General features: G+C 36.3%; 2 protein-coding genes across 11 annotated transcripts in view; both read right to left on the bottom strand.

Moving 5' to 3' along the window:
- LOC107082318 (PDZ and LIM domain protein 2-like) overlaps positions 1–1,080 on the bottom strand; it is a 56,280-nt gene extending 55,200 nt beyond the window's left edge. For 2 of the 3 annotated variants that reach the window (XM_015370934.1, XM_015370935.1), the window contains exon 1: positions 810–1,080. The gene's annotated coding sequence lies outside the window, so the exon portion shown is untranslated. The remainder of the gene's footprint in view (positions 1–809) is intronic. The other variant, XM_015370936.1, reaches the window with a different exon arrangement.
- An 846-nt stretch (positions 1,081–1,926) lies between these two features.
- LOC107082314 (sorbin and SH3 domain-containing protein 2-like) overlaps positions 1,927–25,900 on the bottom strand; it is a 40,863-nt gene continuing 16,889 nt past the window's right edge. For 2 of the 8 annotated variants that reach the window (XM_015370924.1, XM_015370923.1), the window contains exons 5-21: positions 25,651–25,772; positions 25,488–25,551; positions 24,918–24,950; positions 24,744–24,831; positions 21,761–21,869; positions 18,157–18,210; positions 17,890–17,997; positions 17,224–17,279; positions 10,508–10,578; positions 9,878–9,939; positions 9,752–9,798; positions 9,533–9,647; positions 7,779–7,904; positions 5,254–5,778; positions 5,039–5,130; positions 4,825–4,931; positions 1,928–3,185 (exon numbers count right to left, since the gene is read on the bottom strand). In XM_015370924.1, coding sequence (XP_015226410.1) covers positions 3,124–3,185; positions 4,825–4,931; positions 5,039–5,130; positions 5,254–5,778; positions 7,779–7,904; positions 9,533–9,647; positions 9,752–9,798; positions 9,878–9,939; positions 10,508–10,578; positions 17,224–17,279; positions 17,890–17,997; positions 18,157–18,210; positions 21,761–21,869; positions 24,744–24,831; positions 24,918–24,950; positions 25,488–25,551; positions 25,651–25,772 — 1,841 coding nt within the window. In that variant the 3' untranslated portion in view covers positions 1,928–3,123. Of the gene's footprint in view, positions 3,186–4,824; positions 4,932–5,038; positions 5,131–5,253; positions 5,779–7,778; positions 7,905–9,532; positions 9,648–9,751; positions 9,799–9,877; positions 9,940–10,507; positions 10,579–17,223; positions 17,280–17,889; positions 17,998–18,156; positions 18,211–21,760; positions 21,870–24,743; positions 24,832–24,917; positions 24,951–25,487; positions 25,552–25,650; positions 25,773–25,900 lie in introns of all 8 variants that reach the window. The other 6 variants (XM_015370930.1, XM_015370927.1, XM_015370926.1 and 3 more) reach the window with 6 other exon arrangements.

Here is a 25,900-nt window from a genome sequence, read left to right as displayed (position 1 = left end):
TGCAAAAAAGACTAATACGGCCATTAACCATAAATTTTACAAACTGTGTTTTACAGACTCTGCTTCAGCATGAAATTATTTAGTATGGGTATGAACTAAGTAATATAGAGAGCTAGGTCAGTCCAGGTTAGAACTGATTTAAAAAAAAAAAACACTTTTGGCCTTCTATTAAACGTTCACAAATCATATAAAGCTTTAAAAAAAAATCTGTGTTTTAAAGATTATTTTATCAGTTTACAATGATCCAAACCAGGTTCAAACTTTCTATGTACTTTAGTTTTAGAGCAAGAGCAGATTAAAGACGCACAAAAAGAGGGGGAAAAAGTGAGGGAAATAGGTGGAATAGCCCTTTAAAAGCATCACAAATCGGAAGCGAACTTCAGTTTCAAATGTAGCTTCTTTTTTTTATTTTTCTTATTCAATAAAGCTCTGGTTGGGTTGTTTAAACATTAAAATCTTTGAGTACTTCTATTTCAAATATCAGCCTCTTGACTTTTTAAAATCAGATATTATATCATACACATATATTTTTATAATCAGACACATATTGGACATTGATGTTGTAGACTAACTCAGTGTGGTCCTCTAATGTTTACTTTCAGTTACCCTTTGGCAAGTTATCTTTCAGCACAGACAGTTCATCACACATATTGTGAAACCACATTCTTACAAACCTTTTTTAGGCACCTAAGGCTTAAAACCGATAATAAACTTAGATATCCGGGATTATATTAGTATGTTAAACACTAGAACTGTGCTGCACAAAAATACATGTTTATGCTTTTAAACAAATCAGGGGAGCAACTTACCAAGTAGAAGGTTGTGAAATTTGGAATGTCTTCTCCTCCACCTGTCAAAGTGCCCTGTATTGTTGTTTGAAAAAAATAACTAAAATAACAAAAAAATAACTAAAGCAAAGAGTCTGTAGCGTTTGTGGCTACAGTAATGCAGCCACTGTCACCAAATTAGGAACTTTAAAACACCGGAGCGCTTTAGCTGTCTGTTCTCTGCCTGTCGCGTCGAAGGTAAGAATGCCAGGTGTGAGGGAGCGCGCGCGCTGTGATGTCACCAGGAGGAGCTCGCGGTGCCATGTGCCGTTACCAAAATAAAAAAAGTTGACACAAGCTGAAAGTGAGGGGCGGGTCGTCCCACAGAGCTCAGTGCAGAGCAAAGGAGGGAGCAGCGCATAATTGAACTATTGATCCAGAACCAGCTGCGCCCTCTGCTGTCTAAAAACTAGAGTTGCAACAGAAGCAGACTGAAAAAACGTGTCTGTTACCTGAAAACAGGTTTACAAAGTTTCTTTAGAGTTTTAAAAAAAGGACTTGAAATAGTATCACATTCTTCTGATGGAAAGCTGATTCAAAAATAATCACAATGGTAGCTTTATTATTCCGAGAGCCGCCTTAATGTTGACAACTGAATAGTTGGGCTGATTGATCACTTCATGGCCCAACCTATCTAAACCTGTAAGGTGACCTTTAATTTCACAATCTTGTAATAAAGTTTCCTATCTACACAAACCGTGTGATATAATCCTAGAGTGATTCACCCAGGTAACCAATAAATGACATAATTGAATGATTTAATGTGAGTGCTATGAAGCAAATGTGCTGCTGTAGAAAACTTTTATGAGCTTCTGATGGAGTTTTATTGGATTGAAAAATTTAGGGTGTTTCCAGTCTTTAGTGGTCATTCGGTGTCTAAGAAGAAAAAAAAAAGAAATGTGCATGAAATCTATGCATATATTCTATCTCATATTTTTGTCTTACTTTTCAATTTCCAATCAGAGCCCGTCATCCAAAAATATAGTTTCTGCATTCATTTTACCAGAAGCATCACTGAACATCTATTACAAATAATATGTGAAATCACTGAAGCATGCAACAAAATAAATTACTGAACAGAAACCACTTTTCAGATCACTCTAATATTTAATCAACTTTTTATATAAACCACGTACCATAGATATGCAATACAATGTTTCTTTTAAGCAAATATATATTATCTTTCAGTTTTACAAACTGTTACAATCTTTACAATCATTTCATGTGGCTACTAAATTCAATTTATTATGACAGTAAAGCCGTGACTTAAGGATGACACATTTTAGTTAAACTCTTACAACTTAACAATGTTATGTTAGAACCAAATACATATAATTTTCTTGAATACTGCTTTCATAATAATCTTAAAATATCAAAGAAGAACATATTACAAAAGTGATCATTGCAAACATAGCAAAGAGTGAGCTGGGAATGTTTCATGTACATTTGAACAAATGCATAACCTCCTAGGCTATTTTTGGCACATACAGTATTGGAATTAGCCTGCTGAACCATCACAGCATTCTTGATCTAACCACTTTATTAACACAGCTGCTGTTGTTGTAGTTATGAATACTTATTTCATAGTAGAGAGTAGGATGGAGTTCTTTACTTTAACTGCAGGAAGACACCAACAGTCTCAAACCTTAAAACAACAAGCACACTTTATGATAAAAGAAACCGGTAGATGCATTCGACTTGTGGAAGGCAGTAATTAGATGATATGTCAGAGCCCTTACTGTCCTACAGATGTTTCTGATGCATCTTCAAAAACTGCTGCAGCTATTTCAGACATCTGTAAGAAAATCTGGGGGGAAAATGTGTAAAAGAAACATTAATAATCCAGTAAAATGCTACAAAAATCCCTGTTCTTGTTTATTTTATTTTTATCCCAGCTGTGGTTTGTGTAGGCACTATGGTGACAAGAAGCTGAGGGCAGCGGTGTTTTTTAAGGACCTCAGAGGAAGCAGTGCTGTTCAGAGGGAAGGAATGCAAATTTCCTGCAGCTGGAAAAGATTGTGGAACAAGGAAGATCAAATGTTCGTTTTGTGCATATGAATCAGTCACATCAGCTTTCCTCTCAAAAGTGTAAAAAAACTGCCTCCAATCACACGCTCTCATTCAGTATGTGCTCACACATGCAAAGGTAGTGAGCGAGGAGAGAAACCCTTTCTCTTCTGGAATACAGAGTGCACATGCAGACCCTACGCATCATATCTATAATGGCACAAGGAAACGATCATTAGCTGTGCTCATATGAGTCCCATTGAGTGTTGGCAGGTAGCAAGTGAGGAAGTCAGACTGGTGTCACGTAATTCCCGGGAAAGGTCCCAAAAGTATGAGTCCGTTCTGACGTACCTGGAGACAAGAGTGCAATCACAAGTCATAAAGCAGGAAAAGAAAAAATGATACATTTGAAATCTGTTATATCAATCTAACATGTTATAATGTGCAGAAGATGGGGGGGCGGCTCTGATACAAAAATATTTCAGCTTCGATTTAAATTACTGTCAGAAATGATGTTGTTTTAATGTTGCTTTGAGCAAATATAACAACGATGTAATGATTCTGAAGAAAGGTACAAACTAAATAATAATTAAATGTGCAATAAGAAATGGAGGGGGTTCTTGAAATAAACATGGGCATGTTGCATCGTTTCCATACAGCTGACATTCCTCTATATTTATGTGGCTTCAGTTAAATGTAGAACGATGTGCTATTAATAAAGAAGGATTTTGAATATTGTTGATAAATATTTTAAGCATACAACAATCAGCAAAAAGTCCCTGTTTAAAGCAAAATCACTTTAGATTATAAGCTTGATAGTACGAATTCAATCAAGATATAAAAAAAAGAAATCAAGGTTGAACCTTTGATCAAATAACTTTATGAACATAAGTAGGAAGCCTCAGCGCATGAACAAAGTTACAGGGTTTACTCTGTGCCGAACACACGAGGGCGCTCACTCTCCCTGTCTGAACTCCTCAGTTAATAAGAACCTATGACTGATCATTTTTTATCATTATTTGAGGGGGGTACCCCCTTGCTACCCAGGGTAAACTAAAGCATCACTCCCATTCAGAGCTTCTACTTACGAGAACTCAAAGAGATTAATCTCAGTGTTCTAGAAATGCTTTCATTTTCCTCAAGTCACATCTGTGTAACATCCCACAGCTCACATACAACTTTATGGAAGCTCATCGCATTATCTTCAGAAATGTACTGCAGCTTATTAAGCAACGGTGGCTGATTAAGAAATGTTGGTGTGTCTTATGGACGTCCATTAGTGCCAAAAATATGTTAATGTGTTTATATACAGTATATGTTTTTGTGTATGTGTTATGCGCTTATGTTATGTACTTATGTTAGGTGTACATGTTATGTGCATTAGTTATATGCTTAAGTTAGGTGCTAAGATCTCAAAAGAGTGGATCAGAACCGCTCTGAAAACATCCTGGAGTGGCTAAGCCTGAGTTCACAAAGAAATATGAATGAATATGGCTCTGGACAGATACACATCTAACATCCAACCTGATGGAGCTTTAGATGTAATACAAAGAAAGATATTGGACACTACCTAAAGATAAGCAAGCTAATTTTGTTGGATTGAATATGCACCTAATAAATCAGCGCTTTAGAGAAGCACCTAACATATGCACATACAAACATATGCACATGCAAAGTCTGAGTAACTAGGAAGTAAAATAAGTCTTATTTAAAGTGCAAACTTTATTAAATTGTATTAGGCTATTTAGACATTTAAAACAGAGGAGCAAACTCTTATGTTTATTTTTTTATAAACTGTATGTTTCTGCAAATGTGTCACAATACAGAGTCCTGACACTAGGTGGTGCAATTTAAAAACAATTGTCTCAAAGAATGTCTTTTGGGTTGGATTTGGTCTGGCCTATCTGTTAACTATTATTAGGTCTTGGTTGTTATGGGTTAATTAAGACAGGCATCATTTTATGTGATTTTTAAGAGAAATTTTCATTACCTACAAACCAGCCGTCATCACATTTTTCCATCACTTGCACAACGTCCCCTTCTCTAAGCTCCAGCTCGTCTGCATTCTGGGGTTTGTAGTTGTAAATGGCTTTATACCTAAAGTTGAAAAAACAGAAAAACAAGACAAATTGGTACAAAAGCAGAGTTTTACCAAATAAATGTTGGACGTTCTTTGATGCAGCAAAGTTAAAAGACAGACGTACGGCTGGCCTTGCCCCACTATAGAACCAGGATTGTTCTGTGCTTGTGAGCTGACATGTGCATTAGAAGAAGCATACGGGCTTGGTACTGCTCCCTGGGGAGGAAAAGAACTTCACATCAGGTAATGTGACATCATAAATATCGCTGTGTTGACACAAACGGGGAGAAGACAGGTGTGGGCATGCTGTGATTTCTGAAGGCGTGGGAGAGAGCAGACCTGTGAGGGACTGGTGTATCTGGGAGTGTTCGCTGTAGGAGCCATTGCTCTGTGCGTGGACGCTGACGACTGAAAAGAAGGTGAAGTCGGTCTAACTGTGGATTGTGCTGCTGCTGAGTGGGTGTTTAGGTTGGTGGGGGGAACCATATTGGGGGTGCCGTGGGGAGAACGATGGGATGACAGTGTCTGGTTGGGGGAGTGTGACTGTGAGGCAGGGCTGCCATATGGGACAGGTGACGATGGTTTCAAGGGGGAGTGCTCGGGTTTGGGGCTGAAGGACGGGGGGGTGAAAGGAGACAGAGGTGACCGCGGCGATGGAGAGAAGAGTGGACGTCCCGGACTCTGCGGTCCAGGGGAGATAGGAGACATGGGGCTTGCTGAGAAGTCATCCGTGGAGTATTTGGTGCGGGGCATCTTGTTGACCTGCACGTAGCTGGCCGGGAAGATGCCGCTCCGGCTCGTTCCAGGGATCCTGCCCTCCAACCACTGATTGTCAACGCGTCTGGTTATGCTGATCACTTCACCCTGTCAGGCAGACAACAGGATTAAGTCAATTTCACATCAGCTTTAACATTATGATAACTCAGAGGTGCAGAACTCCGCATTTTTCTTTCTCCTGAAAACTTCTCCAAAGAAACAAAAAACATGCAGTCATTTTTACCAGCATTGTGATGTGCTTCATCCAAGTTAATTCAGGAAGGACCTTATTCTGTAGTGTTGTAATTAAACAGGTAAAACATCTATCCATTTTCTTACACGCTTAATCCCAAGTGGGGTTGCAAGGGGTGCTGGTGCCTATATCCAGCTGTCTATGTGCAAGAGGTGGGGTACACCCTGGACAGATCGTCAGTCCATCGCAGGGCAACACGGAGACAAACAGGACAAAAAAGCAGTCACGCACACACTCACACCTACAGTAAGGAGAATTTAGAGAAGCCAATTAACCCAACAGTCATGTTTTTGGACTGTGGAAAGGAAGCTGGAGTACCCGGAGAGAACCCACGCATGCTCAGGGAGAACATGCAAACTCCATGCAGAAAGACCCCAGGCCAGGAAACAAACCCGGAACCTTCTTGCTGCAAGGCAGCAGTGCTACCCACTGCCCCACTGAGCAGTGCACAGGTAAAACAACACAATTAAAATAAACAGGTCATTAAAAAATGCTAGTAAAATGCTGATTTTTGGGTGAATTGTCTTTAATGACTCAGATGTCTTCTATCTTTTCCTATAGTGAGCAAACTGTCTCATTAGAAAAATGGATTTCAAATTGCTTGCAATGGGCTGATCAACCTTACCAGATTAAGAATGGATAAACTAAACTAAACAGCATTTATGCGTAACTGTAGGATAGAATTAGAATGCATGTAGCATTAAAACTGTTCATATGACCGGAATAAAGTGAATTTATAATATTAAAAATAGCCTGCTCCTGATTTAAGCTGCTTGAGTTTCCTGTTCTGATTGCCGTCTCATCCGAAGTTATGTCGTCTAGCGTGCTTTTTTGTTTTCAGTACTTAGATCTGCTATGCAATATAATGCAATATAATCTATTTATTGTCGTTTCTTAAAAAGCCATGACGTCTATTTTTACATTGTTTCTTTTGATTTGCTTTTGTTACACAATTGACTATAAAAACATGCCACAGGCAGGCAAAAGATAAATATAGAGAAACTAAACGGATCAGAGTAGATGGGAAAAGTAACATCTTTATCTTTGTCAGTTAGATGAACTTGTAAAATAAAGGAATTATATTAATCAATTTAATCTAATAAACACATAATAGGAGTCATTTTTTTATGTGTTTGACATTACTTATGATAACTGAGCTGGATAATTTATGTTTTATATATTTCCCATTCATTTTCAGGAGAATTTGTGATCTAATACCAGATCTAGAACTTTATATTTAATTACCTTTTTTACTTTAATCCTCTTCATATTTACTTCAATATAGCATCTGGAAAAAACTGCTGTAAACTGTATTCCTGTTCATAAGCACAATTAATTTTTAATTTTTTATTCTCAGTGGTTTCAACCCTCTTTGCTTTTTGTTTTAAATCGTCATTAGGATTTATCTCCTCTGTGATAGGTTTTACTCTTTGTAGAAGAAAATACAACATATTCTTTGAATCAAACTGTTGGAAAAGAGTTTTTGGGAGGAATAATGAAATATCTTATGAGCTTAACAATGGAAGGAAATTCTTTGTATGCTTCCATATGATTTCCCCACATTTTAGGAAATAAAGAAAAACACCTGACCTTATCATGACTGAGCTGTGATCATGGGTGGATCTTTACGCAAAGCCAAACTAGCTAATTATTCTGTTTTACAATCACTAAATAAGCTGACAAACCGCTAAAAAAGTGATTTAACATGTTTTTTTTTTAAATAAATGGCAACAAAGCTTTCAGATGCTTTCACCTGGATAGCAAAACTATCAGTCCATTCAATCATACTCTGAAACTAAAAGAGTTGTACGGACGTCAGAGGAACAAATGAAAACAAAGATAAGGAACAACTCACTTTACGAAAGGAAAGCTCAACAGGAAGGTCAGCGTTGAAGTTATAAAGAGCTACAGCTTCTCCATACTCCAACACCTGGAGAGTCGGAGACTTTATCGGCGTCGGTTTCTCTGTGGGAGGCAGAACCTGAAATTAAAGAGTTATGAAAGATTCAATATATGGCGCTTTACAAACTAATTTATCCTTTCTACTTATTTTACATTTTGTTTAAAAAAAATCCACCTGAATGTGACCAAGATAGATTCACACAGAGGAAAGTGTATTTGTAAATTCTTGTGATGATAAACTTAGCTTCATCTCTAAACAATAAACAGAATGGTTTAGCATGTGTTTGTTTTGAGCCTCATTACTCCAAAAAAATAATTTACATTATAGAATAGTCATTTACAAATTATACCTAAATTGCATTGCAACTGTCACTTTTAGAAGTCCACTAATTAGGTGTCAACTATTTTTTATTTAATCACAATAAAAACATCTGGTCTCTGAATGCCTCAAGTGTGTATTACTGAAGAAAACAATACAGCATCATGAAGGCCAAAGAATGCAGTAGACTGAATAAAAATAAAGCTGAGTTCAATTTTAAAACAATATCTGAAGATATAACCATTTCAAAGACATTTCCATCTGAAGACGTGTCTCAAGACATGGCTCTGTACCTAAACTTAGAGGCAAGAAGCCATTAACTATGGAGAAGCTTCAGTAATCTACAGCTTAGATGTTATAATATATTTGCCTTGGACTACAAAACTATAGCTTTTAGAACTTACTGTTGAAAAAAAAAAGGTTTAACTGTAGGAAACACTGGTTTCTGTTTGCCACCTTTTGCCACAAGATATGTAGGGAACACATAAATGGAAAGAAGGTGCTTTGCTCAGATGAAACCTGAATCTATTTTTTCTCTTGCATGTAAATTATTAAGTGCTGCACATCACATAAACATGCCATCACAACATCATGGAGCTTCGCTTTACAGTACCTTAAAGCAAGACAATGAAACACCAAAAGCTCAGATTAACTGATTTATATCAAATCACATTTGAATGGTCTAGTCCGGGGTTCTGCATAAGAAAACTTCCATTTAAAATATATACCACAGGAGATTGATTCTTTTTAAATGACTACCGTGCCATTTCAAATTTTAGCTTTTAAAATAAAGGAAAAAACTCATGAAAAGCAATGAATGGGTTATTTTTGGATAGTTCAGTTTAAAAAAAGTCAATTTATTTTATGAATTGTTAAAAAAAGGGCTTAAAGCATTACATAAAACAAATAAAATTGCATAAAAGAGCATAAACATCATTTTTTGATAAAAGCTATAACATGCACTTGTTAGTATATCTATTGTTAAAAAAACTGGCTGGCTCTTCATCAATTTTAGCCAAAGTGAGGAAAAGCCACCGGAGCCCCAGGTTGCAGATCCATGGTCTAGTTAAAGTCCAGCCCTACTGCAAGAACAGCTAGGACTGTGGCAAAATACTGTATATAAGTTCACTCATGCTTTCAATCCCATAAAACTAAGCTTTAGCTATTTTTAAATACAAAAAGGGCCAAACTTTCGGCCTCTAGATGAGCAAAGTTGGTAGATAGCACAAAATAATGCGACTTTGAATTTAGCAAAAGGTGGTTATGCTCTTGTTGAGTTCATGAAGATTACAGAACTATGCGCAATTTTATGTTGGTCTGTAACATAAAATACCTTTGCAAGGCTGTGTAAGCTCAAGAGAAAAAAATGTAACAGCACAGATATTCACCTCTACATAAGAAGTTGGGAAAATGCCAGCTCTCCCATGATGTTCGCCCTCAAACCAATTGGCATCAACCTGCCTGTGGATGTAAACAATGTCCCCTTTCTGCAGTGTGAGCTCTCTATGTACAGCACAAGAACAGAAGAGGGAAAAAAATCATTTTACGAAATGAAATTGTAGCATTATTGTAGCCTGCAGGCCTGACCTCCCTGCTACATGTCTCACCTTGGTGACTGAGCCTGGAAATTAAACTTGACTCTTGCAGCTTTCATCTACAAACGCAAAAAAACTGTTAAACCTATAAAAAGACTATTCGTTTTCAATGCAACAGATAATATTGAGGAAAAATACCCTTTTCTCCTCTTTCTTTGATGGAGGCTCCGTGGTTTCATTTGCAGAGGAGGGACGTCCTACTGAAAAACACAAAGCCAGAACAAAGGGATCAATGGAGGGGAGGATATGTATGTTTTGTTGGCTTAGTTTTTGCTAAAATAGCAAGGAATCCGAAAGCCATTGCAGTCTTAACAAAGGCTAAAATTCAAAACGGTACTTGAACTTCCCGGAAAACAAAAAAAACCCTAGATAAAGCTAATCTTTAATCAGCTCCTCGAAATTTCACTTCCTATTTTTGTGAGCTTCCTCCCCACCCATTAACAGCTGTTTCTACAGGAAAAACTGCTAAGACTTTCCACCATCTCAGCACGGTCTTCTCAGGAAAGTGCTGGCAGGAACAGCACATGAGCAATAAAGTTGAACCATGAGACCATCAGGATATATTAGATTACTTAAAGCTTTCATCGAATTTACTGGACAAGTTGGATGGTTTCTAAATACATCAATAAAAGGGAAGTTATTCAGGAAAGAGAGGAAAGCACAAAAAAGTGTGGAAAATAAAAGACAACGAATTATTGTTTTCAAAATTAGTCTCCATTCTGGTGTTTCTGAGCATAAAAGGTTTGAAAGCATTTTCTTTGTTTTTACCATGTGCAGTAGCAGAAGGCGAAGGTAAACCACCAAAACGCTGGACAGGATGCTTAGATGATGACAGGCTGCTGGAAAAGTGAAGAAAGAAGGAGTCTTGATTAGTTTTGAGAAAAGAATTTCTAATAAAAGTATTACAAAAATACAATTACTAGTCATCAACATCATCAAGGTTTTAAAGGGTAAACATATCAAAAACCTCTAACATTTTCTGTCACATCGTTCCTTCAAAGTCCTGAACAAGAATTCCTAACATTTATCTTATCTGTCTGGGACAAACTAATGCGGCGGTGCCCCCTCCCCCACGTGTTGCTTCACACTGACAGTTTACTGGCTAAAAAAGAAAGATGACTGCACTTTTCCATTTCTTTCTTTCTAAGAAAAATGTGATTGTTTGAAAGGGTTTCTGGTTTCACAACCAGAGAGTCATGAGTTTAGAAACTGAAGGAGATCAGCCATGTGAAGGGAATTCTGTTTTAAAAATACAATCAGCAGAATATGAGTGGCATCTCTGTTAGAAGGCTGACTGCAGGCACTTCAGAGACAAATGCATTTACAGAATATTAGAACACAAACACTGCAAAAATATAGAAATCTAAGTAAGTCGTTTTTTCGTAAAATAAAGGCCTTTTTTCTCGTATTGAGTAGGTAAAAGAAACTTTGCCAGTGGCATAAGACAATTTATTAAAATAAGAAAAATCTCCTGCAGTCTCTTAAGTGGATAATACCTAATTATTCAATTCAATTTTCAGATCGGTTTACTTATATTGCACCAAATTCAATACACTTATCTATTTTTAAGAGTAAAAAGGCTCATTCCATTGGCATACCATATTATTTAAATACTCAAATTAAGGGTAAATACACTCATTTTAAGAACTCTTTACTCATTTTTAGATTGTTTTTGCAGTGAATGTAGTTTTGTGCAATAGGTTATTGTAAAACTAGCTACTATCTGCAATGATGTGCAGCATCAGTTTTTTTCCCCCTTTCCTTCATTCTTGTCTTTCTTTATGGTATCTAGTTATCAGTTATTGTTAGCTTCTCATTCAATAAGTTCTTCCCAGCTTCCCCTTTACAGCTATCTTATATCCAGTTAATCAGATTTACCTGTTCCTGGTCCTAGTAATCATCTTCAGGTTTTAGGTCCCTTATTTTCTCTCTGTTATTGGATCTGGCTGTTTCTACCTAATGAATCTATAGTTTGTTTTTTATTGATCAATGTGGGATTGTGGACTGATGTTAATTAATCCTATAGTTTGGAATTACATTTATAAAAACATCACAACAACAATGTAACAATTAAAACAAACAATTTTTCTTTCTAAATGTTTTTTTTTTGACATAATTTTCCTTAGCAAGTTTTTTTTTTTTTTTTGTCTCCCAACTGATGTAATGATTACCTCTTAGAAACTGTGTGTTTTTGTTGGTTTTTTTTTTTTTTTTTGTCTCCCAACTGATGTAATGATTACCTCTTAGAAACTGTGTGTTTTTGTTGGTGTTTTAAACAAAGCTCATCGAAAGATGGCAAAAAAGGTGAGATTAAATCAGTGGATTAACATTAAAAAAGATCATTAGTTTAAGTTTAAAGTCCAACTTTTTCTTTCTTTTGTTTTTTTCTTTTCTTGTGTATTTTTCATGTACAGCACTTTAAATTGTCTTGTTACTGAATTTAACTGTACCAATGCAAATAAAATTGTCCTGCCTTTGTTTTTCCTTAAAATATTAACCTTTTTCTTTCAAATAAATTCCATAATTTGGCTGCCATGTAAAAATATACGTAACAAAAAGATGCAGATCCCGAAATAATGTAAGTAAATAATGTGGCAAAAGTAAAGTAAGCAGATAAAAGACATAAACACACCTGCATCATAACACTTCCCATATTAAACAATGCCTTATCTCTGCTTGATTTAACTGTTGCGAATTTTGCTTATCGTTGTAAATTTAAGGGATAACTCTGTTGACCATGTTTTTATTTTTTTACACATGGCATCTCTTCAAACAGTTTACAAAGTGCAATAAATACATTGTTTTACAAACTCAAGGTAAGAAAAGTTTGAAAGCTACAAATGTATGCAAAGAAAATTCAAAATTCTTTACATCAACTAAAGGAAAGCAGAGTAAAAGCGAGCATAAAAACAAGTGAAAACAAGATAGAAGAAGGCAGTAAAACAAATAAAACACTTGAAACCATAACTCAATAGCAATAATTTCCAGTAATCCTAATTCCAGTATTAAGCAAGATAATAATTTTAAGCATCATTCCTTAGTCAAGCAAGATTAAGGAAAATTTAGTTAGTCAAATTGTTTTTTGAAATTATAATTAAATATCCTTTGTACTACAATAATCTCTATCTTCTTTTTGCTTGCGGATCCTTTTCCACATGAAATCTAATGCTTAATAGTTGCTGTAATAATTGTCAATAATTGTATTGTTTTACCGTTTTATAGAAAAAAAGAACTAGATAATTTAATACATCTCCTTTTTAATTTTGTCCCTGACTATGGGGTGCTGAGTTCACTAAAAATTGTATTATGATCAACACAGAGATAAAACCTAAGGAGAATTTAGGAAAGCCTATTAACCTAACAGTCATGTATTTTTTTTGTTTGTTTGTTTTTTTTGGACTGTGGAAGGAAGCCGGAGTACCCAGAAAAAACCCACACATGCTCAGGGAGAACATGCAAACTTGATTCAGAAAGCCCCTGGGCAATCAAACCTTTTTGTTGCAAGGCAGCAGTGCTACCCACTTTGCAGCCCTACATTTTATGATATGATAGTAAAATGATATATGGTGCACTAAAATCACAGTTCGTTTTAAAGTGATGGGAGGTACATTTTTGATATACTTTGATCAAGAGAATTTCATTTTAAATATTTTCAATTTAGGTAACAGTGAAATCTAAAAAATTGTTTGATCTCGTAATATCCTAGAACTTTGACACTAAATAGACGTTTGGATTGATTATGTTCAATTAATTAACGGTAATCATGTTTAAGCAATGCCTGGATCATTTTCAAAAACAGGAAAACTATATAAAAAGGGTCAAGGTTTCTATTTATGAACTTTTGAACAACAATGAATTGTTATTAAACAATAAAGATTATTAAACTGCATTGGAATTGCTTAGACGATGAAAAGCACTAGCTGAATGCTATTACAGACAGCAGGACTTTTTCACCAGTACTAGAGGTGTTTACATTCAGCTTAAAGTAGCTTCATATTGTTGAGTAATGCTCTTACTTCATGGTAAAAAGAAGACTTTAGTCATAGCTGGAAGCACATACTTCTTGTATTGGTGTCTCATTGCTAAGCTTGCGAAATGAATCATGGCTCAAGTTTTGCACATAAACATTGTGCATATGTTCAGCTTTAGAAGAACGCTGTGTTTGTTCGGTGCAAGTAATTGCCAAACCCAAAGGGCTGTACCTAGTGTTTAAGGTGTGTATTAGTGTACTGTTGCACCGATACTGCATGCACATTCAAATCTATTTGGTTTAATGTCCAGGTTATCTGTTTGCAGCTATTCTGTAATGCCCTGAAAAGGAATAGTAACGAAAAAACCTCCCAACATTATAAATCTGGTCCCAATAATAGCCATGACCAGAACAATGACTCGGTTTGTCCCCGGGTTAAGAATTAACTGACATTATGTTCAGCCAAACTGCCTTTTTTGTTCTTTTTTTTTTTTTAAAGTAATTTGAATATTTTGATACAGTCTAGTTCTGTGTTGTGCTTGCAGCTGGACAAGCACAGCTGAGGAAAAATCCACAACGCTGAGGTTGAAGATAACAGATCTACTGCAAAATCCTTTCAAGACTTGAAAAAGGAGACATTCCAAGAGCTCAATTAGGCTGACAACTGCAAGAATCATCCAGGAATGCAACGCATGCAAGGTGAGAAATGTGAAATGCTGTCCTGGTCTTTCAAGAAAAAAAAAAAAAATTAAACTACTTACAATTACAGCTTCAAAACAAAACTCAGAAAGGATATACTGTAATATGTAACAGATGCCCGGCTAGTTATTAGCGTGTTGTTATGTAGAGTTACAGTTCTGGGGTTCCTGAAACAGCAGGAGGACTTCAGGAAAGCACTGATGCATTATTAAAGATTATTAAGAGGGGATTTACATTTACAGGAAAACTTTTCTGAGGGGGATTTTCTATTAGCTTTTTGCTATGATATGCCTATTGTTAGAGTTCTGGTTTGTTATGTTTTTCTTTTGAGTATCCAGTTTTGCTTTGTTCCTTGTTTTCTAGTTTTAGTGGTTTAATTCTTAGTTATTATGTTCTTTGTTTTGTTTTTTTTCTCAATTAATGTCTTAGTCTTGGCTCTGTTATGTTTTTCTTTTGAGTATTAATTTTTACTTTCCTCCATGTTTAATAGTCTTAGTGGTTTAATTCTTATTTTGTTGTGTTTTCTGGATATTTTCATTTTTCTAGGTTTTTTATTTGTTGCCCTCTACTGCCCTCTTGTGTTCTCCTTTTTCTCTAGCTCTTTTCCTCTCCTGCTCTGTGCCCATCTGCTCCCTGTCTGCTCATTAGCTCTCTCTTCGTTTCAGTCTCCTATAAATACTCTCTGTGTTCTGTTCTTCTTTGCTGGGTCCTCATCAAACATGCTCCAACTCCTTCTCTCTGAGCCTTCATCCTTATGATAGTTATCCCCTGATGTCTCCTTGGTTTCTGGTACGTTTTGACTAGTTTTCACGTTTTGAATTTTGGATTTTTGGACTTTGTTTTCTTTTTGGATTCCTGGTTTCCTGTTTATTTAAAACTCTGTTTTCGTTTTTTGATAACCTGATTCTGTTTTCAGTAAAATCATTATTAAATCCACAAGAAATTTACCTCTGCCTCCCTGCCTCTGTTTTTGTGTCAACTAACCATACCCAAATCATGACATCTATCTGGTTTGACCAAATAATTTCCGGGATTAATATGCTTATTTATATAGCACCTTCCAGACATAAAGTGATGTTATTTACAAGAATTAAAGCAAAAACAAAAACAGACAAAAGCAAAATAATGCTGTTGTTTATTTTATGATTAAACGAAAGCTCAAAGCTTCAATCGATCGAAACTGTTTAAGTGGAAATTATTAATCTAAAAGTGAAATGTTATTCTAAATTTAAATCCAGCACTAATATCAGGTTTTACCAGCGAAACGATTATAAACTGATGACCTTTACATTTATAGCAGTATAAACAGTGATTTGAAAAGCACTGGAGAAAAAATCTCCTCACAAATTTCTTGTTGGAAAGCTTGTAACCCTAGCTTGTAATCCTAGCACGTCAGAAACGTGCCTCATTGTAACAGTGAAGTGGAAAGAACAGGACACAACTGTTAACTTTTGTTTTAAAAAAATGCCAAAGGTGTCCTTTCTAAGAAAGTTTTAACTTTTCTCAATATTAGTTTGCATAAATTAACTTATTTTACATCTATAATAAAAGAACAGAAAAACAGAGGCTCAAGCTTTTTAGGAATTGGATATTTTTTTTATTATAACAGTTTTCTTCATATGGTGAATTTAGCTACTGTATATCCAAGTGTCTAAATTGTTTTTATTTCTTTACTTCTTTTCCATTTGCACAATCATAACTAATAGAATAGTGGTATTGTGGACCTGTTGAAGAACTAAGAAAGTGCTTAGTAAATGTTTTTGTTTTCCTTTCAACGTTTCAAATGTATAATTTGTACAATAATACACGCTTACAAATAGATGCTATTCACCTTTTGGTAGCTGGTATCTATAAAGAGTCAAACTGTTGACAGCTTTTGTAAGGTGAAAATCTAACTGCTGCTTTGTGTATGATAAGTCAGGGGTGGGTTTTTGTTAAGTTCTGTGAACTTCAACCTACCCTTGAGTTTCAACGTATTTTGCTGTGGTGGCATTTGTTGTTTGTTGTCTTTGTTTGCTACTCAAATAAACAAATAATAATAATGAATTGTAAAGTTCCTGGTTTGCATTAGTTCGTTACAAAATATTACAAAATGTTCAGCCCAGTAGGACTCAGTTGGCCTAAAGAACCTAAAGAAAATGGGTTAACAAAACACCAATATTTTAATTTTTTTTTGTCACATCTGGCTAATACTATGTGAAGGTTGTTTTATCCTGTTCTGTATGGAAAGGATCAAACCCCTTGGGGGTCCCTGGAGGTCGAAATACAAGGGTCTATTGGCACTGACAGTTGGGGACCAATTTTAATTTTTAAAAGACCATCATCGTATATTACAGGTAAAATCTACTAGAAGACACAGCTGTTTCATAACCAGTTAATCTTCTCAAATTAAATCCACTCTGATAAAACCTCGCCTCGAGGTTCCTGAAGCATTTAAACCGCTGCACAATGTGTTTAATATGATGCATAGGAGACAACCACATAAGCCTGGAGTTTATATTCATGATATTAACATATATTTAAAAAATCATGTGGATTTTATTCTAACAGTCAATTAACAATTTAAAAATCTGGATCTCAAACTATTACTGCTTCCATCAGCCTTAAAAGGGTTAACAGTATTCACAACACTTTAAAGGACACTTGAATTGTTAAACGAGTCAAATCTATTTTTGTTTACATATTTCCACTCATATAATGCATCGATTCTACAGTATATTGCATATGCATGACAGTATATAGGCATCTCAAATCACAAATATAGTATAAAACTTGCATATTTTCTTGAAATGTTTCTACCTCTATGCTTACTAACCTGTGGTTTGCAGAGGCAGCCATTGGAACAGCTACTGGATCCCTGCCTGTGGCCTCCTGCAAACAGAGGGAATACTGTGTGAACACCCAGTTTGTTCCCTGCAGAGGCTCTCAGCCTTCTGTATGTTCTCACAGTTCAGAGGAAATCTCACAACAACTCAGACAAAGTAGAGGTGCTGACCACTCCCAACAGTGCAAGGAAATCCCCTGGGTCCTATGCTCCTCGGCTACAAACAGCAGCACTGCTCTTGGTTTGTCTGGGCTGCCTGAGAGTTTCAGTCTGATTCAATCACATAGAAAGGAAACATGACACTTAACCTGAATTTCTTGCTGTAAGAATTTAAAAGGAAAAGTACTAAACTACCTAATCAAGAAGTTGTGTTTTTTGTTGTTGCTATTTTCTACTAAAAGTTTTGCATTTGCTGTGGAGAAGTTGCAAGCAAGTGAATTAGAAAATAGATCAATCTGAGTGCAAATCAGGCAGGCAGTTCTCAGGCAATCATCCAAGTAAGAGAGAAAAAAAGAATGCTCATATTAACAGCTGGTAAGCAGAGGGATCACGCAGCTATGATTGGGAAGTGAGGAGTGCTGGAGTTCTGCTAAATCAAAGTGGGACGGGTTGGAGGAGTGATTCTTAGCAAAGAAATTCGGTATGGGGGCTCAGTACCTCACCCCGGCCTTGACGCTGCTTCTTCTGGGAAAGAGTCCTCTCCAGGCCCTGAATCTCCGAGTCCAGCTCTGCTTCTAACTGGTTCAGCTCAGACTGCAGACTGGCCTGAGCCCCAGCAATTACAGTGTTGGAATGCAAGAATAAAATTCTACCACAAAGCCTGATATTTGGAGCTTGTCATTTCCTCTCTAAGCTTAAAAAAATCAAATATTTTTAGCATGAAATAGAAAAAAGCAAAATCTTGTTTGTCTTGTAGATGCTCACCTCAATTGAAGGAGATTTTGGTTTCTCAGCCTGTCTCTTCTGGGACAAATGAACCTAGGGAAGAAATAAAAACCACACAGCAGTCGGTTTAGGCCTCAGATTGGAAATCAACTTGCTCATAAAAAAATACCACATTATGGTGTACCATAAGCAGTTTTTACTGGAATATAACCCTAAATAACAGCTCTTTAAAAATCAAATTAAAGTAGAATAAATTATGTTTAAGTCATAAACCCTATGAACCTGTATTTAATCTAAAATTGGTATAAAATATATTGGGACAAGGCACTGAACCTTAAGTTGCTCAGCTTGCACATGTGTATCAGTGCATGATAAACACATATCTGTGCTTTTGTGAGTGCTACTGGGAGAATGTGGCTCTAGTGTAAAGCCCTTTGATTGGTGGAAAATACTAGAAGAGCAACATACAAATGGAGTATACTATTTTGTAATCTGTTCAATCAAAATTTTGTAACCACTGATGAAAATTATATAATTCTGACCATATTCTTCTCAGATATTCACAGCTTATTTAAATTAGCTTAATTGCTTTCTGACTTGGGTTTTTTTTAATTTAGTTTTTTTTTGCCAAAGCAAGTTTTTTTTTTCTCAAATAACATGCCCACAAAACAAGAGTGGTGCAGGATAAAAGTTTTCATTTTATAAAAAAAAAAATGATAGAATTAAAATAATTGTGTATTAAATTTTGGATTCGTAAATCCAAATAAAAAAAAAAAATTCAGGTTATAATGCCAACATTGACATTAAGGAATTCTACAGCAAATGAAATTAAAGATTAAAGCTACATGAAATGGAGATCAGGAGTTGCAAGATAGTGGTAGCTGCATAATAGAGCTGAAATAACTCAGAATTACATTACTTATATTAAAGCCAGGAAGAAAAAAAAGCCCCACATACTGTACAGTAGTTGACTATTTTCTTCCAAACAGGTTAATGCTGCTAATGCTAACTGAAGTTTGCATTAGCAGACTTTGTAACCGCCTGGCAAATAATACAAAAAAAGAGTGGGTGAACATGAGTGTGCCACCGACTGGCTGGGAGGAGTTCAACTTGTAGCTATCACCTTTAAGGAGTTGTCTGTAGAGCAGGAATCTCCAACGCTTTCCAGGCCAAGGGCCCCCAAGCTGATGCTCAGATGGAGTGGGGACCCCCTAATTATTTATATTGTATGAAATTGTATTTCAATTCCTGGTAATTCCTGGTCCTACTGTATAGTCCCTCTATTACAAATGGAGTAATATAACGAAAGTGATTTCTCCCTGGGATTATTAAAGCATTTCTGATTCTGATTCCTCGTTGATGGGACAGGTGTTGTGAATGAATTTATCCTGTTTAGATGTATGGAAAGGATCAAACCCCTTGGTGGTCCTTGGGGGTCGAAATACAAGGGTCTATTAGCGGTGCCCAGCTTAAAAGAGCTCCTGTTGGTCGCTGAATGTGTGCGTTAATGACCGAAGGACATCTTCTGCCTCCATTTATCTGTTTACTACAGTGTGTTGAATTCATGTTAATGTGTTTAAAGACATTTCAATAAGTGAAAAAAATTACAGGGGGGAATATAAAAAAAAGTCTAATCAACCAAAACTTTTGTGACCATCATGCAGTACCTCCGTGGACCCCCTTGGGGTTTGCGGACCCCCTGTTGAAGACCTCCAGTTTAGAAGAACATTGTATTGCATGTTTTTACCTTTCAGTTAGATTTTATAGGAAACTGCTTCATTACATTTTCGAGAACAGCCCAAAAATACAACAACCTGGAAGCCTCTGCATAGTAACAGTTTTTATCCACTATGAAGCAAGTTTAACATTAATGACAACTGAGAGGGTTCTAACAAAAAATAAATAAAAATGTTTTCCTCCAGGATCCTGTGGTGGGACAATCTCCATGCCAGCTGTCGACAAAATGAGAGGAATAATATTGTGGTAGGATTGCCTTTCATTTCTTATACTGCATCTCAAATCAGCTAATTTGAAGCCTCAATTTGGTTTTCAGCATTAAAATGACTTCAAGCACACAGATTTGCTTAGGAATCTAAAACCAGCCAGCATTAAGCTCCTTGAGATGCCTCCGTATGAGTTATACTCAAAAGATGTAATTTTGATTAAAAGCCTGGTCTTTGCTGCGAACATCCAACCAAAAGTATTATATACTTTACAATTTATGATAGGAGGAGTGGTCAGTTATACAACCAGATGCCAGAAGTTGCTTTATGGCTACTAGAGGCATTCGTTTTATGCCTGCCAAAGGATATTTATCCACATATTAATGGGGGTGAGTTTATATATTTGACATTGAAAAAAAAAAAATATATATATATATGAACCTGATTCCAGTGCCAAAAATCATGTTGAAAAGAATCATAAAGAAAAGTTCAGCGTTTTAAAGGAACTGCAAATATTCAATTTTCTAAAGCAAAAACATATTTCAAGGGAGCTGTGTGTGTGTGTGTGTGTGTGTGTGTGTGTGNGTGTGTGTGTGTGTGTGTGTGTGTGTGTGTGTGTGTGTGTGTGTGTGTGTGTGTGTGTGTGTGTGTGTGTGTGTGTGTATTGCCTTAGGCCTTAAGCCAATTTGGCGCAATATGTCTGGACAACAAATAAATTCAGCCACTCATCATAACCATCTTAACACAATAATAAAAAGGACAAATTCCAGCATGCAGAGATCAAAGTCTTATATTTAAAGAAAACCAGAGCATAGTTTTGGGATCCAAGGAATAAACCAACTCATATTTCCTTTTTTACAACCTCAACAATATTTCCTATACTCCCTTTCTCAACAAAGACTTTACACTTTTATATTCTAGTTCTATCCCATTACTATAAAAGGCACTGTAGCTGAGGACCACAAACTGCTTATTCCCTTTTTGTAAAACCTTGGCTGAATCCATCTCTCTGAATACCAGACCTACTGGAGTCTTCCTGTCCACTGTGTCACACTGAAGCAGCACAACACCTGATATGGTCTGTGAGCTGTTTTATTTCCAGAATGTAGACCATAAATACAAAATGAAGTAAGTCCCCCTGCTGTGAGCAGTTTTGTACTAGAACGCATTAACACCTAATGCAAATCACAAGACCAATCAGTTTCCAGGGGAGTAGAAACAAAGATTTCTTGTCTTCAGAGTTCTGCAGCTCCATGCATAAAAGAAATGGCCCAGAAAAAGAAGTAGTGGATTACAGCGAACTAACTCTGTGACAATAACAGGCTATTACAATCTGCATAAACTGGTAATAAGCATAGATTCTACATTTTCTTTTCTGAAATTATGTTTAACTTGATTGAATCCAATAACTAAAAGAACTGGGCTCATTTTGCAGTAAGAAATCATCCGAACACAGATAAAGCTGAGAATTTACAGGCAGCATTGCGTGAGAAGATGTAATCTGAGGAGTTAGACTATAATCCTTCAAGAAAAGGTGAACGATTTGTTCATGAGCTCCTCACTTCGAAAACAGACTGTAAAGAATTAGTGAGAACATCTCCAACCATGACCCTGGATCCATATAAAGACATGGGAAATATGAAATATCAGAGCTTTATCAGAGTCTATATTTAAAACGTGACAGAGTGGGAGGTCCGTACCTGGCTGTTATTCACTGAAGTGGAGCTCCTTTCAGGCTCAAAGTCAAATATGCTCCTGGGTTGATGGTGTTGCTTTCCAGGGTCTGACAGCTTATCTACATCCTCGGTCCTAAAACGTAACACCCCAACAGACACAAAAACACACACAGACACACCACAGGAACACATAGAAAGCAGCTTAGATGTGGCTTCATTGTGAGTGCCTGTAACAACAAATCCAAACTTGTCTTCCAAATTTTTCCTGCACAGGATTTGGCACTAATTTTTAGTTGGCATCCGCAGAAGCAGTCAGCTGGGGTGTGCATCACGTAAAAGAAGAGTCAACATTGGTAAGAGTTATTCTTGGATTCTTACGCTAAAAGAAAGTCAACACATTCCAGAAAAGTTAAAAAACAATTTGCTTGACTTTATTTCCAAGTTTGAAGATGTTTCGTTTCTCATCCAGGAAGCTTTTTTAAATTCAAATGTCAGTTTGAGTTTGAGGGTTTATAGAGTGGACCCAAAAAAACTTGTTTTGGCTTAGAAAACATGCAAACTGAACCGGATGAACAGTTCCGCCCCTTTGAAATGAGGGTCGTTTGGTTTCTTTGTTAGCCTGTAATACCCGATACCGTCACTGTTTCTGAAAGGGGGATCATTAAAGGGAATTGCTGGCCTGGCTAAACAGGTGAGGTGTTCTGTCCCCCTGCAAGGAGGGGGTTGCGATGATAGGGGGAAGGAATCAACTGAATCAACTGAGTTGATTCCTTCCGGCTATCACTATGACCTGGATGACTGAAAATCTTCACCAGCACAAAGTCAACACAGTAGCTAATTTAAAAACAAGAAAAACTATGTAAATTATTTGTTTGGTCTATGTGCCTATCCATGCTGGATATTGACTACTCAAGCAAAAGTCTTTTGACTGATATCTAAAAAACATGTAAATCCTAGAAGTGTCTCATACTAGATTCTGATTGGTTTAACTCTCCACAGTTAGATCAGCAATGTCTTTCACTCCTCACAAAGGGCTCCTCTGAGAAAAGCATCCTTGGGCACATTTTATGGTAGATTTGAGTTAGTTTAGGTGTCGTTTTTTCCTCTTCATGCCTCATAACTTATGATTCAAGGTTGAAAATAAAATTAGAACCACGTTGTGTTTATTATGCAATTAAATTAAATAGCTTTTCTTTTTTTTTACTTTGGTTGCAAGTCCAAAGCACAAAAAGGGTCTTTGCTGCATATAAAATGCTAATAATGTGTGATGGAGGCTTACAGGTGAATTTTTATATATGGATTATATCTCTTCCACGTTTTTTTCTAGTTATTTTCTACCCTTAAAGGACTTATAATCCAAAGCTGCAATAACAAACATCATCATAGAAATTTACAGATAAACTTTTCGCTTATCGATCCAAGCCACAGGTAAAGGCACAGAGCTCATTCTAAATTTTTATCTTAATTTCTCATTTAAGCTTGCAGGGCTTAAAGGTAGATTAAAAATCCAGACATTAATCTCCTCTGCAACACACTCATGCTAATTCTGGAAGGGTCTCAAATCCCTCCCAGGCCAGAGGAGATATATGTCGTCCCTTCCATCAAGTTCTGGGTCCACCCAGAGGAGGATGTCTGTAAAAAGTCCAAAAAGGAGTTGCCTGGTTGAGATCCTGATTAAATGCCTGAACTATCTCAAGAAATTTCTGTTCATGTGAATAAGCTGTTCTGAGCTCTACTCTGGATGATGGATCTCCTCAAAGTAACTCTACTTTGGCTTTTACTCAGAATGAAGCATCCGCTCAGCTTTTCAGTAGAGTCTGACATGAACCCAGTGGAGAAAGACTGAAAACAGCATGACTCATCTTTCAGCACTGAAAAACTGTTTTCTATACGAGGAAATAAAAGCAACATTTTACTTGCAAAGCTGTAGATGTTTTCTTGTGCTTCAACCAACAATAAAGCTAAACTTGCTAATGTGAGACAGAGAGAAGGTGAAGAAACAATTTAGGGAAAATTACGATGAGATGCTTTGATCCAGAGAAAACAGATAAGTTTTGAAGGAGCTTCTTTTTTAAATTAAGTGACCACGAACTGCAGGGACATGCACACACATTAATGTTAAAACTTGTGCAGCGTACAGTGTGCAAAACACAAACATTACTTTCAATAGACAACAAAAAAAGGCTAATAAAGCAAAACTGCAGGAAGTTGAAAGTATAAACAGAACTTATATTTGTTTTCTGATAGATTTCATTATCAGGATATAACTATGAAGTTGTGTCTCTCAAACTGACACCAGAAAGTCTGTGATCCTTTCTTCCAACAGTAGAAGTCACACCTAATGTTTGGTCCCGGGTTTCCTAACCTAAACCTTTTGGATGAGCCTCCTCTTTAACACAATTGAAACAAATATTTAGGATATTTAACAGGATTTTGGATAACCTGACTGTTGATATCAAGGTGTGGAACCTTGATGGACATAATTAAGGAATACTTTTTCGAGGTTTTCTTTATTATGTGTATCTTGTAACATTTCTTGCATTTAAAGTTTTCATGGATTTCTTACTAGTAGCTTCATTTTTTTAATTATTATTGTTATTTGGTTTTCCTTTTTCTGCTGTTTCTTTCTGATATCAGGTCTCCTTTAGGTGTCCAGTCTTTCTTATATCCCTCTGAGCTCTGTTAGCACACAGTTCCTGTTCTGCCTTCCATCTCCTTGCGTCTTTGCTCTCTGATTGCTCTCAGCTGTTTATAGTTAGCTCATTAGTCTCATCTGTTTTTTGTCCCACTCATTAATCCCAAACTACAATATAGGTACAAGTATTATACTAAAGAATCCATATCAATTAAAGAAATATTCTCAAAATATCAAACTTTTTCTGTAAAATATGTTCCTTTCTTTTGTTCGCTTTGGACCAAACCTGTACAGCCTTTTTAGAAATAAAGATGTGAAATGAGTGACAGCCTTTCTCATAGTGCTGCTTTTCAGCCTGTCTCTTGAACTCACCAATCTGGCAGGGATCCATAAGGCGTTAGTCTGAAGAGGCCGTCGTCTTCTTGGAGGATTTTATCTCTTTCTGCAGAGAACTGGAGGCCTGTGGATTTGTGAATCACACAAAAAATCCTAAAGCAACCACTGATTGCACACAATGTTGACAAGCATTATAAAGGATTAACTCACCTTCTGAGGACCACCGCTCTGAATCCTCCAGCTCTGGTTAAAGGTAAAGAGAGAGATTCATTTGAAACTTTTCACAAAAGTAAAATGTAACAGAATAGGACAGATGTAATAGGTCAACATGATAAAGCAAAATGTAAAATTGTGTGCAAATTCTCCATTTGCAAAACCTTACATGACTGATTTTATTAATCTTTGTAAGACATTTAGTATTTTCTGTTTTTGATAAATGTATGTTGCCACAGCAACACCTAATAAGCTAAAACAAACAAGAAAGATCTCTTCAAAACCTAAACATCCAAATTCCTGCAGGAATTGCAGCAGGAAAAAAAAATGTTTTTCACAGCACATGAAAAAGACAAATGACTAAGATTTGGGAGGAGCTGAGAAAAGTAGGTGGATTACTGTCAGAACTCATGAACAGAAACTTACAGAGACCTTAAAAGCCTTTTATTTTTACCACAGTGATAATTAGTTTTCCTGCTAACCTCCTCAGAATCTGACATATTGACACAGTGGAATTTACTCTGTATTTGCCACAGTAAAAAATAAAGGAGAGAAAGAGTTTCTTACCCTCTGGTCTCTTGTGGATCTGTCTGAACATGCTTTTGTACCAGTCCCTGGGCTTGTTCACGCTCTGGTGCATTCAGGGAGGAGCAGAGAAAGGAAATTAACCTGATGAATTTGTTGGATCATGTTATTTTTAACAAAAAAATTCTGGTAATTTATATTTTACCGATCTAGAGGCGATGGGCATTCCACTCTCATCGACTGGACCTATGCCCGAGAACTTAATAAGCCTCCCTTCATTATTTGGATCCGAAGTAGAAGAGCCCTGGACTCCATTGGAAAGTTCACCTGAACAATGGACGTAAAGAAATTCATACAATTCTGCTGGTTTCCTTTTTTTGGCTGTTTCAGTTTGACAAATAAAAACTTAATAAAATCAAATAAAACAATTATTCTATTGGATCAATAAGCACTGC

The sequence above is a fragment of the Cyprinodon variegatus genome, unplaced genomic scaffold (genome assembly GCF_000732505.1).
Source record: "Cyprinodon variegatus isolate N-32 unplaced genomic scaffold, C_variegatus-1.0 Scaffold49, whole genome shotgun sequence".
In the NCBI taxonomy this organism is placed as follows: Eukaryota; Metazoa; Chordata; class Actinopteri; order Cyprinodontiformes; family Cyprinodontidae; genus Cyprinodon; species Cyprinodon variegatus.
Note: the sequence above shows the minus strand (reverse complement) of the source record. Positions and strands in the feature narration are given on the sequence as shown.